The sequence below is a fragment of the Rhopalosiphum padi genome, chromosome 4 (genome assembly GCF_020882245.1).
Source record: "Rhopalosiphum padi isolate XX-2018 chromosome 4, ASM2088224v1, whole genome shotgun sequence".
NCBI classification, from domain to species: domain Eukaryota; kingdom Metazoa; phylum Arthropoda; class Insecta; order Hemiptera; family Aphididae; genus Rhopalosiphum; species Rhopalosiphum padi.
This window is the reverse complement of record NC_083600.1, coordinates 24,597,681-24,611,222: the sequence shown is the minus strand read 5'-3', so window position 1 is coordinate 24,611,222 and position 13,542 is coordinate 24,597,681. Positions and strand designations below refer to the sequence as shown.

General features: G+C 29.4%; 3 protein-coding genes across 5 annotated transcripts; 2 read left to right on the top strand and 1 right to left on the bottom strand.

Annotated features, from left to right (window-relative positions):
* The first annotated feature begins 283 nt into the window (after positions 1-283).
* LOC132928211 (uncharacterized) lies at positions 284-6,959 on the top strand. 3 transcript variants are annotated; one of them, XM_060992729.1, is made up of 9 exons: positions 284-654; positions 2,064-2,448; positions 2,513-2,881; positions 3,080-3,236; positions 3,817-4,285; positions 4,341-5,086; positions 5,142-5,329; positions 5,394-5,534; positions 5,596-6,959. In XM_060992729.1, exons 2-9 carry the CDS (start codon positions 2,089-2,091, stop codon positions 5,818-5,820), a joined length of 2,655 nt encoding a protein of 884 aa, XP_060848712.1. In that variant the 5' UTR covers positions 284-654; positions 2,064-2,088; the 3' UTR covers positions 5,821-6,959. The 3 variants fall into 3 exon arrangements, with proteins under 3 accessions (XP_060848712.1, XP_060848710.1, XP_060848711.1); XM_060992727.1 differs by having other exon boundaries at positions 2,513-3,022; XM_060992728.1 differs by lacking the exon at positions 284-654 and adding an exon at positions 1,008-1,170 and having other exon boundaries at positions 2,513-3,022.
* A 229-nt stretch (positions 6,960-7,188) lies between these two features.
* On the bottom strand, positions 7,189-11,620 carry LOC132928212 (UDP-sugar transporter UST74c-like). Its single transcript, XM_060992730.1, has 4 exons — positions 11,502-11,620; positions 8,605-9,171; positions 7,750-8,481; positions 7,189-7,681 (listed from the first exon to the last, which is right to left on the bottom strand). Exons 3-4 carry the CDS (start codon positions 8,433-8,435, stop codon positions 7,372-7,374), a joined length of 996 nt encoding a protein of 331 aa, XP_060848713.1. The 5' UTR covers positions 8,436-8,481; positions 8,605-9,171; positions 11,502-11,620; the 3' UTR covers positions 7,189-7,371.
* LOC132928213 (uncharacterized) lies at positions 11,212-12,831 on the top strand. The gene is made up of 6 exons (XM_060992731.1): positions 11,212-11,349; positions 11,422-11,608; positions 11,694-11,847; positions 12,009-12,119; positions 12,187-12,371; positions 12,471-12,831. Exons 1-6 carry the CDS (start codon positions 11,292-11,294, stop codon positions 12,676-12,678), a joined length of 903 nt encoding a protein of 300 aa, XP_060848714.1. The 5' UTR covers positions 11,212-11,291; the 3' UTR covers positions 12,679-12,831.
* Positions 12,832-13,542: the final 711 nt, after the last annotated feature.

The window sequence follows — 13,542 nt, the reverse complement described above, 5'->3', positions numbered from 1 at the left end:
TAGATGCGTATTATTATGTTATCGAGTGCCGCCGCACAGCCCCTCCGGGGTCGGGTCAGCGGCGGCTTTATTACAATAATTACTCCCAGGAATCCCGAGTGTATACCGGCGCGCCAGTGGACCTTTATTGGTGCGCCGCCGCCTAGGCGGTGCCTCATTGGTCGACGCGGGCGGCTGATCTGTCGGAGGGAGAGGTGGCACGCATGCGCCGCCGCGCCAAAACAAGCTCCGGCAGCGGCGGCCACCCGGCACCCACCGCCCGCCATTCATCGCCAGCAGTTCCATGTCACCCGCGACCGTTTCTCGTCGTTACGCGACCGTTCCTCTCTTCACTGCGCGTCAATATTTCGCCGCCGCCAACGCTCAGACGCGCTCTCATTGCTGCTGACGCCACAGCGGTGGGGGATTGTGCGTGCGCGTGTGCGACACAGCTACAGCCTATTATAGTGCAGTGCACTACACTACTTGAAAAACGGACTGCTGTTGAAAAAAAAAAACATTTTATTATCATCGATCATTCGACCGTCGCTGTCGTACGGTCGCAACGGATTTTATCACGAGACCGACGTTTCTCGATCTTTCAATCGTGTTTTCGCGTCATTGGAAACCCGCAGTCTCGCGGACTCCATTTCCCGGCCGCTAGCTAAACCGGAGGTGAGTGCTTATACGACATTTTATTATTATGACTATTATTACTTTAGCAATAAGTGCCGAACCTATAGGTATAGTATCTATGCCCGCCACACGACCGCGATCGCATTAGGATTAGGTACCTACACTCTGAACGCTTATTGACTAGTATATTTTGCTTGTTTATACTGTCATTTATCTAAACACACTTGTTCGGTCCCCCATTACAAAGGCTTAGCTCTTCGAAAACATAAGATCGTGGACAACAAAGGTCGACAGCGTGTGTTTTGAATTTCTAATGTGTTGATGTGTATAGCGTTTGTGCGCGCGCGTGCGCGTTTGCGCGTTGTGTGCAGTGTACGTGTGTCCGCTTGTTTTAGGTTTCCGTGTAAATATGATACATTGTTGTTATTATGCGCCTCGGACGTGTTTACGATAAGATTGAAGTACAGGAAATGTTATTGATATTATACATATTGACGATTACGCGTTGAATAAATTTGAATGGGTATATCAGGATATGTGATACCTATGTATAATGTAAGTGTTGTATATCAGATCTTCGTGATACATTTTGTATTTGTTTATATATATATATTATTTGGGTATTCATTAATGGAGAATTGCTTTACTATACGTACCTCCGCCATACCAGGACAATTCTCCATTTATTCTAGCGAAAGTAATTGGTTAAAATGTCTCGATCTTTTTGTTTTTAAAAAACTATTTATTTATAGGTAGAGGTGCCTTGTGTTATAAACTCTTGTAAAATTTTTTGTTAGTTTTAATTCTAGTAGACTAAACATAACTGACACTTGGAAATTACCAACAATTCTTATTAGAATAAACCAATCAATGAAAGCTTCAACAGTTTTATCAAAATACATTTCATAAACGTGTCACAGTAATATTGTATAGAAATCAGTAGGCAATATAAGAAGGAGTTAAAGAGATTTTCATGTTCTTATAATGTTCTGTAAAAACAATAATAAATATGGAAAAGGAAGAGTATTATTTATATATATTTTTTTAATTTGGGTCTACTGGTTGTTTCAATAGACTTCAGTTCAACAAATTAACATTTAAACTTGTAATAAATTTTAATTACATAAACTCATAGCAGTCATAGCTAATATATAGTATAATATCCTGACTATATAACTGATAATAAATATAAATGTTTGTATGTTATATTGTGCATCTAAAAACACTCATTAATATCTTGTTAGAAAAAAAACATTTTTATATAGTTGCTTTAATTTTAAAAAAAAGTTAATATGTAACCAATTATTTAAAAATAACTATTAATTACCTAATTATAACTGATATTTTCATTAAAGTAAACTATTTTCAATAATATTTATTATTAGTATATAACCTCGTATATAAAATTTTGTATGAAATTATATTACCTGCTTTTTTAATTTATTTAGTAAGCTTTCATGAACAAGCTCAAAAATGAGTGAGGCATCGGCACAACAACAGCCTGCCACAGACGTACAACAAATGCAACAAGCACAGCAACAACAACAGCAGCAGCAGCAGCAACAGCAACAAAATCAACAACAGCAGTCCCAGCAAAATCAACAAAACCAACAAACACAACAAATGCAACAGCCACAACAAATACAAGTTATGATTCAGCAGCCCCAGGGACAAGTTGACATGCAGCAGCAACAGTCACAACAACAGCAACAACCTCAACAAGTTGCTGTCGCCTCTGGTCAGCAAACTATTACTATGCAAATGTCGTCAGATGGATCTAATGGAGGCACCGTGCAACTCCCTCATTCATCAGCTCCAATGACAACTATTGAGGTATTTAATTATTCTAATAATGTAATCTTTTAGAATCTTATAAAAAAAAATTAATATTTTATAGACATCAGGTCAAATGCAAATTTCTACTATCCAGCCACAGCAACAGCAACAGGGGCAAGTGCAAATGACTAATATACAAGCTCAACAGCCAGGACAAGTTCAACAGCAACATACTATGCAGGCACAGACACCTACTCAACAACAACAGCAACAAACTCAAATTCAACAAATCAATGACTGGAGTCATGGACGTGTTCAGTTAATTCAACAAGCTGGCCCTCAGTTTGTACAGTATAATGCTCAAGGTCAATTAATCATGCCCGGAACAATGTTGCAACATCCTACCTCTGGTGCTATACAAGTGATTGCAGCTCCTAATAAACAATTTCAGTCACAACAGATGCTCACCACAGCACATGCTCATAAACAGGTAATATCACAAGGACAGGCAACGTCATTTCCGACGGGATATGCTGCTATACCAACTACTACTAACCAGACTCTTGTCATCGGCCAGTTAGGGGTGATAAGTAGTCAACCAAATATGAAACAAAATGAAATGCAACAAACAGTACGTACTATAGACTTTTTTAATATGTTCTGTTTTATTTGGAAAATGTTTTTTTAGTACACAAGTTGTGCTACTGGAAGAACTGTACAACAAAATGCTCAAACAATGCAATTTTCACCATGGCAATTTAATGCATCACTTCCTCAAGGACTCACTTGGGCTACACCACAGCCTCAAGCATTATTAACGCAAAATCATCCAATTTTCATAAGAGGCGAGTTATCAATAAATTATGTCTACCTAGTTAAAATTATAGTGAAGAATTTAGTGAAATATCATTATATTTTTCTTAAAAGAAAATAATACTGATATTATTATATCACACTATTTAACAAAAAAATTCAAATTATTCTTTGTTTATTCCTCTTAAATTATTATTATTTAGTACTAATTTATGATATAAATATTATATTTTAATAATAAATAAGTCATTTTTAAATTTACCAAGAATTTTTTGTTAGAAAATTATTTAAAAAAATGTATTAACCTTAGTTTAGTCAAAATTAATGAATGATTTATAATTTTAAAGAAAAGAGACATATTATATTCACCTTCTAAACATACAAATTAAAATTGTATATTTCAATTTCATATAAAATTGTCATCATTTGATTTGTAGAAGTATGTGGCTAGTAAGTAGGCACAGAAATACAACTGACATAACTTGTAAAATCTAAGTTGTGATAAATTAATTTTATGTTTTATTAAACATGTTTAAAAGATAATTGTTTTTATACTCTCATAGTTTGTAAAATGTAAATAATAATACAATAACCATTTATTTTATTGTCCAGGCGCACCTCAGCAAGATGGTCAACAACAACAAGTCCAAACTCCTATGTTTATACAAAGCCCTCCTCCTCAGCACCTTCAACAACACCATGGCCAAACTATGGTGCAAACTAGTGGTGGTGTTATGCAAAACATTGGGCAAATGGTTAGTGGCACCACAACTACTACTATTAAATCACAACGTGCAGATATACAACCCAAAGTTGTTACAACACCTAATGGTATGGGTAATAATAGACAACTTTCTATACTACCATCGGGACATACAATTCGGCCAAATGCTACAATTTCTACTCAAACTACTACTGGTATACAGCATTTAAATCAAATGCAAAAAGCTCAACTCAAAGTTAGACCTAAGACTGGTGTCCGTCAAGGTTTTAGTATTGCACCTCATAAATCAGATGCTGCTAATCAAACTAATCAAACCAAACCTCTTCAGTCTCCTCAACAATCTATGAACACCAACAAGTAATTATTAAACAACTATTTGAACGAACAAATTATAAATTGTTTTGTGTTTTAGAATGATTTTGACAAGTTCTGGACAACTTGTGCCACAAATTCAACAACAACAACAGCAGCAGCAAACAGTGCAAGTACAACATTTGCAACAGCAACAACAAGCTCAACAACAAATTAAATTAGTTAGTATGCAATCGCCAAACCATCAAATTGTAAGTATGCAATCGCCTCAAGTTGCATATCAACAACAGCAAATCATCAAACCCACCACAAACGTAATGAGTATGTCTATGAATTCTCCACAAAAGATACATATACATCAATTGCAACAAGGACAAGCTATTGTCAGTAGCCAGCCACAACAACAGATCACTATTCTGGATCGTCCAGTTATACCAGTTGTTTCATGTGCTCCTCAGGCATCAACACAATCTCAGCTTCTAATTTCTCCCCAAATTCAAACATCAACTTCATCAATGCTTCCTCCAATTAAATCTGATGAATCTCCAAAGACATCCCCAGCTGTTCAAACTAATGAAACATCAGCTGTAGTGGTCTCAATAGCAGAAAATACTACAGAAACAACTGCATCAGTTTCGTTACCTGTTACTTCTAATGAAGACAATTCTAGAGATAAAGGATTGCCTAAAGCTTTAGTAAAACCACAAGTCTTGACCCATGTTATTGAAGGCTTTGTGATACAAGAAGCTGATCAACCATTCCCAGTAAATCGATCTTGCACTATAGCAGATATTTCCAATAGTGCTCAGGACAAGGAAAGCATAAAATTGGATGAAGAACCGCCAAGTAAAGATTTATTTATTTTTTATTTTTTTCTGTTATTTATAATTATTTTTTACAGATAAAAAGAGTAAAACAGACAATAACAACCAAGACAAAATCAAGTGCGACTCATGTGGAAAATGTCAAGAATTACAAAAATTCAAAATTAAAAAGAAATCAAAACGTTTTTGTTCACAAGAATGCTCAAAGATGTTTGAAAATAGTTCTAAAACTGGACAAATCGACAAGAAAAATGGGAAAAATTGGGTATGTATTGTAATATTGTTATATATTTTTCGAAAATACCAATTAATGTAATAATATTTATTAGGAATGTGAAAGCAATGGTTCAGCTGGTGATTCTAGTAATACTGCCTCATCACTTGATTTACCTAATCGAATGCAAATTGATGTTGACCCTAAGACAGATGTGGCTCCAGAATTGTGTTCTATTAATCCATTGACATGGACTGTAAGTTATTTTATTTTTATTTTTATTTGTTATTTATTATAATTTTATGATAATATTTTAGGTTAAAGATGTACGGAAATTTATTGGTCAACTAACAGATAGTGAAGAAATAGCAGCAGATTTTGAAAGTCATGAAATTGATGGTCAGGCTTTGATGCTGCTCAAAGAAGATCATTTAATTAGAGATATGTCAATGAAACTTGGACCAGCATTAAAAATATTTGCAAAACTGGATGCCATGCGTACTGAAAATCCAGAACTTCAACCCCCTGCAACTTCACAATAAAAATTTTTATGCTCTTATACTTAATTATACTTTTTATAGTATACATTTTTATATGGTTAATTTTAACATTTTCAAATGTTTTTTATCTATTTGATATACATATATTAACCAATAGTACTTATTGGCATTAAGACTTATTATAACCATGTCATTAAAGTACTCAATTTTGTTTGTGGTTTTGTGTAGGTTTTTGTTTAAAAAAATTGTAATTTTCAGTCTTATCCCCTGTTTTTCCAATATTTTTGCTGTTTATAAACTCCTTTTTTTTAAAAAAAATTTTGTAAATTAAATTGAATTAAATAGGCTATTTTTTTTTTTACCTTAAGATTTTATAATTTGTGACTGTTTATTAATGTTAACTTAAATTATTTTATAAAACAATTTACTGAAAAAAAAATATGTACTTTAAACTACTATTTTTTATATTATTAACTAATTATTATTTTTGATCACCAATGTACATTCATACTTGTTCAAATAATTCAATTTGGATTGGTTCCTTTCTGTTTTTGTGTTAGGAATGGTTTTTATCGTCATATAACTCTGTAATATGTCCTTATTCTCAAGACATACTGTATAAGTTTATGTTTTCTGTAGAAATCATTTTCAGCAGTTAACTAATATAACTTGTTTACTCTTAACTAGAATCTATGAAATTATAGAACCTGTAGAAACTAGTTTGTTTATTATGATTTTTTTTTTTATGAATTATATGTTAATTGCTTAATGCTGTCAGTGTTCATAACTACTCTTAGTATTAAAGTTTTATATTATCTATACATAATATAATTTATAATCATATTGTTTGATAACTTCAATAGAAAAATTATTGTAAGATTTGTTAAGTTCTGTTTGGTTTGAAAAACTTAATGTCATATATTAATTATGTGTTTAAGATACGGTTATAATACAAACTTGTGGTTATTCCTCTTAAAAAAAATTGTTCTAATCATCCGGGTATGTAATGTTAGCCTTTAATTACTGTATGACATTAATACAAATTATAGGGATAAAATAGAGATTATTGTTATTTTTAATAGTTCGTGCAGGTCTAACTTTTAGTTGTTGTGTTCATTTACTTTAATGTTAAGTTAATTATCTGGAATATTTTTTATAATATATAAATAATTGAATTGATATTTAAATCTGTTTTTATTTGATGCATGCAAAAATATGTATCACTCAAATGATTAATAGACCAGTTCATCTGTAGCTTACCATAAAATATTTCATTAAGTTATTAGATAATAATTAGAAATCTCTATATTCTTTTATTTGTAAACAAATATATATATTTTATATATTATAATATAATATTATATAATAAGTCTAATTTTTCTAATCACATTAGTTCTCGTATAAACATAATTTAATAAAATATTACAATTTATTACCAACAATAATTAAAAGGTAACAAATATATTGTTCTCGTACAAGTAAAATACACAATGAAAAATAAAATACAATAATTTAAAAGGTAACTAGTATTATAAATTATAATTAATAAATTTAATTTGATATAAATCAGACAATATTGTGTAAAACAAAGTTTTATACATTTATAGTATTTGGCAACTTAATTTGAGATGGTGAAGATGGTCTGAATGTAACATAAGTATAAAATAGACTACCAATAACACTGATATTAATACCAATGAAATTATTCAATGTGTACACATAGTCACCACCAATAAACATACCCATATAGGTAACAAATATATTTTTAAGACATCCAATAATTGTTGTTGTCAAAGCTGAATTGTATTGAGTACATAGCATTATGCTATAATTTAAAATAAAGCCCATTATAGATGAGATGAAAATTTGGATTAAAAACGGTGTATGCAACCAATAACTGAATCTGAAAACAAATAAAATTTTAATAATGATTGATTTTAATGAAAAATTAAGCAATGAGTAATTAGGTACCTGTATACTTTATCTAGATCGCCCGAAAAATATAACAGTATTAAAGCAGGCGGTATCATGAACAAAGATGAGTAATACATGAGTCCATATTTGCCCATTTCTTTTTTGGAGTTTAATTTTTTTTTTGTGAATACTCCATTTGCAGCAGTCAGGAAATCATTAAACAGTACAAACATGTATCCGTTTAAATTGAATCCTAGGTCGTTACTTGCTGCTATAATGGCACCAGACACCATCATGCCAACCGATATCTTGACAGAAAACTTGGGCCTAATGTTGAGTAAATAGTACTCACCCAGCATGGTTATCAGTATAGAGAAACGTCTTAACATGGTGAACATTGGTAAGCTTAATTCTTTGGTACCGCCTAAACCAAACTCCATATTACCTAAATATATTAGAGGCATTGGAAACGTATCTTTAAATGTGTGCCTATTTAAATCTGGAAATTTTAGTTTTCCAAGACTTTTGGCTGTGAACAGTACAAAAATTGTCATAAACATTTGGCAAATGGCTAGAAACTGGAAGGACGGAAACCCATAACTAGTTAGTACAGATTTATTCACTACAGTGATTAACATAGACGCAGCAGCATAGAAGAGAGCCGTACTAATTTTTGAAAATGATGTAATTATTGAAGAGTCTTCGACTAGAGGTTCTTCATCCTTGGTGTTTGTGTCTACCATTTTTAATCGTTTACCCGTCACCTGGCTATCACATGTTGACAAAACACTAAGGAAAAAAAAATGATTAACTGAGTATATATTGTAATATATTCATCTAATAAGTAAATATATTACTGCAGTTATATAAATGTTATATATATATATATAAATGTATTAATGCTATATATACCTTAATAGGTAGTTTAGATACTGTTTGCATCGTGAAACAAATATCAAAATCCCTTATAGGAGTCATATGATGAGTTCGTTTTTCGTTCGTCCACTACGCAAAATGAAGATATTTTATCTTCATTTGCTATGGTCACCTATGATGTCATTTGTGTAAGTAGCATCCCGACAGCCCAACTATTCAGCACTTCAATATTAGTGTTATCGTGGTGTTCATGATAATCGTATAAATTAATAATTATACTATTTTCGTCTTATAAACTGGATCACCGACAACTACAAATCGAGAGCAAATGAGCTGAATAGATATGACATTTTAATTTTTAATTCAGTTATTCTAATTTATAATTTCTGAACTGTAATAGTGTAACGAATAACGAAGTAATAAAATTGTATTACAATGGTGTCAAATAGATAACTGATAACTTATCTTCAACCGGGCAGGCGCACCAACATTTTTATGAAGAAAAAAAACCTTTGTAGACGTAGGATAGAACGCAGGCTGTGGTAAGTAAGTTTTGTGACTACAACTTGTAGCCATTTATACTTTATAGGTCTATGCTTGTAACTATAATAATAACAAATTAGCAACACATTTTATCTATGAAAAATTGGTAAAAGTTGTAAACAATACAAACATAAATACATAATGCCATATAGATTTTAATTAATAATAGGGAAAAGCAAATATTTTATTTTATTTTATATAAGTCATAAATTATACAATATTTTTACATATTTATTATACATCTAAATGAATATATAAACAGACATAATAAAGGTATGGAACTACCCAACGATTACATAAATACTGAATTTACTCGAATTTCGCGAAGTGTTCTTTGCTTCGTTTGTCAACCCCTACGGATTACAATAGGGTTGAAGCCTATTGACACATGAATTATGTTTTGGCCCACGAAAACCAATATTTTTTAATTAATTTATTATTATTAGTTAATGGAATAATGAAATATAATATTTTTTTTAATTGGTGTAGACAATCCTGTCTGCAAATTTCAATGCGTTGCTATTGATTTTTTTTTAAATATATTAAATTGAATTTATTGTTTTTAAGTTAAATGTGTATCGAATGTCGGAATGTTTAAACTTAAAAGTTTATACTCGAAACATACTCTACCAATTTTGACGAATATTTCAAATGTACAAGCTAAAAGAGCAAGCACGGCATTAGGTTTTTTTCGGGGGGGGGGGGGGAGCAGAGCGTGGCAAATATTTTTTTACGTTGGCTAAGATTTTTTCTACAACCAACAAGGTTATTTAAATAAAATATAAATATTTTCGTATCATATAACATAATATAGCTATTAGCTATATAGTACACAAGTTTTTATTATATTATTTATTTTATATTTTATGCTCTAAACAGTCTAAACAGATAATATGTACAAACTTTTGAATAGTTAAAAATTGTAATTAGTACTCAATAAAAGTAATAATAAATAAATAAAAGATTTTTTTTATTTTACAAATTTCAAAACATAATTTATTGAAATTTGAAATTGTAGTAAATGTTTTCTTTATTAGACAATACTAAGAAGTAGCAGGTTAATCCATAATAAAAAGACCAAAGATGTTATTTGTTCAAACTTCGTTAATTCAATTATTATAATTTATAATAAATTCAATTTATTCAATTGATAATGTTTTATGACTACGATATATAGTACACATTTTTCAGTGGGGGGTGGCTGGTGAGGGGGCTGAAGTGTTTTACGGGGGGGGGGGGCTAGAGCCTCACCTTGCCACCATGCCTGTAAAAGAGTAGTTCTAAAGAAAACAAAAATATTCATTAATTAAAAAAAAATCTTGCAGAGTCGCGGCCCACAATTTGATAAACTAGTTTAAGGATTAGTTTGAACAACGTAACGTGGTCCACATTCAATGTTCAAAAATAGACCAAGTATCTACTATAGTCTATATTCAATATTTCAATCTAATTAGGTAAGACAAAGTAAAGATAGCTAATATTATATATTATATACATATGCCCATATATATTGAATCTAGGAAAAAACAAGGTGGAAAACGTGAAATATTTTTTTACTTAAAAGGTACAATTATAATTTCTTCGTTTATATAAAACTAATTTTGTCGTTTTTTATTGATAACCATAAATAGGTATTCATACCAATGTCTTATTATTTAGTATAAGAATTTACATATGGAAGTTCCGCCTCCAAAATGTTTTCAAAACCTATATTACTTTTTACATAATACCTCACCATCACTCTTTCCTGAAATTGCTTTCTAATTTTCTTAATACGTTTTTGGTTTATACAGATTATAATTCATTTTCATGGGACATGGTAAGAAACTAAGAACCATGATACAATGTCATTGTCATGGTAAAAATTATACTTAATTATTAATTAATTAAAATTGATAAAAATAGCAGAGACAATTTTGAAAAATGTTATCTAATAAGAAAGATCGATTTGGTATATACTATATACCTAGTATCTAAATTTTAAATATTGTAAAAATAAGCTTTTAAACAAATAATAACAAATAAACAAATTTAAACTTAAGAGGTACGATTTAAAAAGTTATTTCATTTTCATATTATATTAATACTTATATTATACAATATAGATACATTTACATCAAATAATAATTAGGTATACTGTATAGACAGCAACACCAAAGCTCTAGATTAAATTTGAATACATGATATATTTCAATACTATTGTAATCAAGATGAGAATTAATAATGAATACAACGAAAGTAATGCAGTATTTTATTTTTGATACATCAATGACTGATTACAAAACAACTAATAAATTTATAATTATTTAGAAACGTATGTAGTTGAATGGTTCAAATTGTACAAGAAAACCATTCAAAATTTTAAAGCATTTTATTTTAACGGCACTTACCCGTACAGATCGTTTCAACCAAAAGTTGTCGAATTTATATTTAAGCTTGCTGATGAATTTGGTGTGGATAACACCGTCAAGTACAAATGTGTTGAGTTGTATGATAGGTAGGATTACCTACCTACTAAAAAAATAAAAAATATGATTTAATTTTAATAACATTTTATAATAGTTACTCAATGAAACTTTTAGATTTCTATCTGAGTATTTCATTCACAAACATAAGAAAATCTATTGCAGTCATTCGAATAAGTGGCTGAAAGTTTTGAAGCAGTGTAAGAAACAATCTTATCTACGAATTATTTCGTGCATGCAATTGCTGTCCAAACATGCTCAACAATCTTTGGTAATTTATGTACAACTACATTTATAGTTTAAATTTTCATTAAAGGACTATACATTTAATTTATTTAATGATATATAATTTATCAAATAAATAATTATGAATTTTACAATAAAATTGATAGGTTATTATAGCTTAATAAAAATTTTCATGTTAATACACAGATTCTTAAATTGAAAGATATAAAAGCTATACTACAGCGAACTGGGCATATGTATACAGAAAAAAATATTCGTTCTTCAGAAGCTAAAGTCTTGCGAATTGTTGGTTATAAGGTTAAATTTTAAATAATATTGCAATGAAAATAAATCTACATTTGTTAGTAATATTATATTGATTTAGTTGAATGAACCATCAATGTTTATGTTGGTTGAATATTTCATTGACGTGATCCCATTTATTACTACGGATAGTCTGTATTCTACATGCTTATTGCTAACAGATTTTGTTTATATTTATCAACAAGAGCTTTATGATCGGTTACAGTATCAAAAGACAAGACATAGAATTTATACTTACAGTGAAAAGTAAATAAAAATATAGGACTTTATATTATTATTAACTATTAAAATATTTAATTGTATGCTGTAAAATAAATTATAGATACTTGTTTTTGCTATTATTAGATTAGAACTACTAGACATTGAGTATGACAAAATAACTACAGCAGCAGCAGTTGTTGTCACAGCTTTTTACATATTGAATTCAACTGATAAAACAAATGAAGAGTTATGTTTGTATCTATCAACTTTATGTGAAAAGTCAATTGACTATTTGTTAACAATTTCAACTATTCTAATTTCTATCATTAACTCAATTAGCATTGAATCATAATTTAACATAAACATATTACATATACTATGCAAGTGTATTTATTCAATTTTTTATTTTTTTTTTGTAATAAGTATCTAGACACTAACCAATATTTAAATTGCTCAATTTCATTAATTATATAATGAATGATTTTTTAAAACTATATTTTGATTTTTTTTTACATTTTGTTTGGTTATAAAACACATTTAAATAATAAATACACATTGCCTGTTACATACATGGGTATATATTATTTATTAAAATAAATATTTTGAAATTCATGTTATATTTTTTGATTTTATTTAATATTTATTAATATATATATTAGTATATTACCATAATAATTCAACAATTTTTCGCTTGAATAATTTCAAGATAATTTAGAATATTACCAAAGAAATGTTTAAGTGATCTAATTTTTGTATTTAATTTGTATCATTATAATCACGGTAGATAATCTACCGTGATTATAATTGATATTATGTAAAAAATTATCATAGACAAAATGTTTTCATCAAAATGAGTATTTTGATACATAAAAATCATTAAAATTGTATTTAAAGTTTAGACAAGTGTAGTAGACAAACATTTTATGGGGTAACCCCGTACCACTCCACTCCGCATTTCAACACTTTAAATACTTATAACTCATAAATTCGATTTTTATATATCAAAATACTCTGAAAATTATTCTGCTTTGGAATATGAAATTAAAACTATGTTGTCATTCAATAAAGTAAAATACTTAAAAAAATAAGAAAGGATAAAAAATATAATTTTTTTAATAATTTGAAACTATTTAAAAAAATGTTTTTAAAAACATGAATACTTTTTTGAAATAATGAGTGTTTTATGATAAAAGAATCACCCTATATATATAATAAA

Excerpts from the sequence above, each read along its gene's own strand:
- LOC132928211 (XM_060992727.1), top strand. The coding sequence starts at position 2,089 with ATGAGTGAGGCATCGGCACAACAACAGCCTGCCACAGACGTACAACAA. Across the intron at positions 5,087-5,141 it reads ATTGGATGAAGAACCGCCAA|ATAAAAAGAGTAAAACAGAC; the intron begins GTAAAGATTTAT and ends TATTTTTTACAG. Across the intron at positions 5,330-5,393 it reads AGAAAAATGGGAAAAATTGG|GAATGTGAAAGCAATGGTTC; the intron begins GTATGTATTGTA and ends AATATTTATTAG.
- LOC132928212 (XM_060992730.1), bottom strand. The coding sequence starts at position 8,435 with ATGGTAGACACAAACACCAAGGATGAAGAACCTCTAGTCGAAGACTCT. Across the intron at positions 7,682-7,749 it reads GATCTAGATAAAGTATACAG|ATTCAGTTATTGGTTGCATA; the intron begins GTACCTAATTAC and ends ATTTGTTTTCAG.
- LOC132928213 (XM_060992731.1), top strand. The coding sequence starts at position 11,292 with ATGATATATTTCAATACTATTGTAATCAAGATGAGAATTAATAATGAA. Across the intron at positions 11,609-11,693 it reads TGTGTTGAGTTGTATGATAG|ATTTCTATCTGAGTATTTCA; the intron begins GTAGGATTACCT and ends TGAAACTTTTAG. Across the intron at positions 12,120-12,186 it reads TGCGAATTGTTGGTTATAAG|TTGAATGAACCATCAATGTT; the intron begins GTTAAATTTTAA and ends ATATTGATTTAG.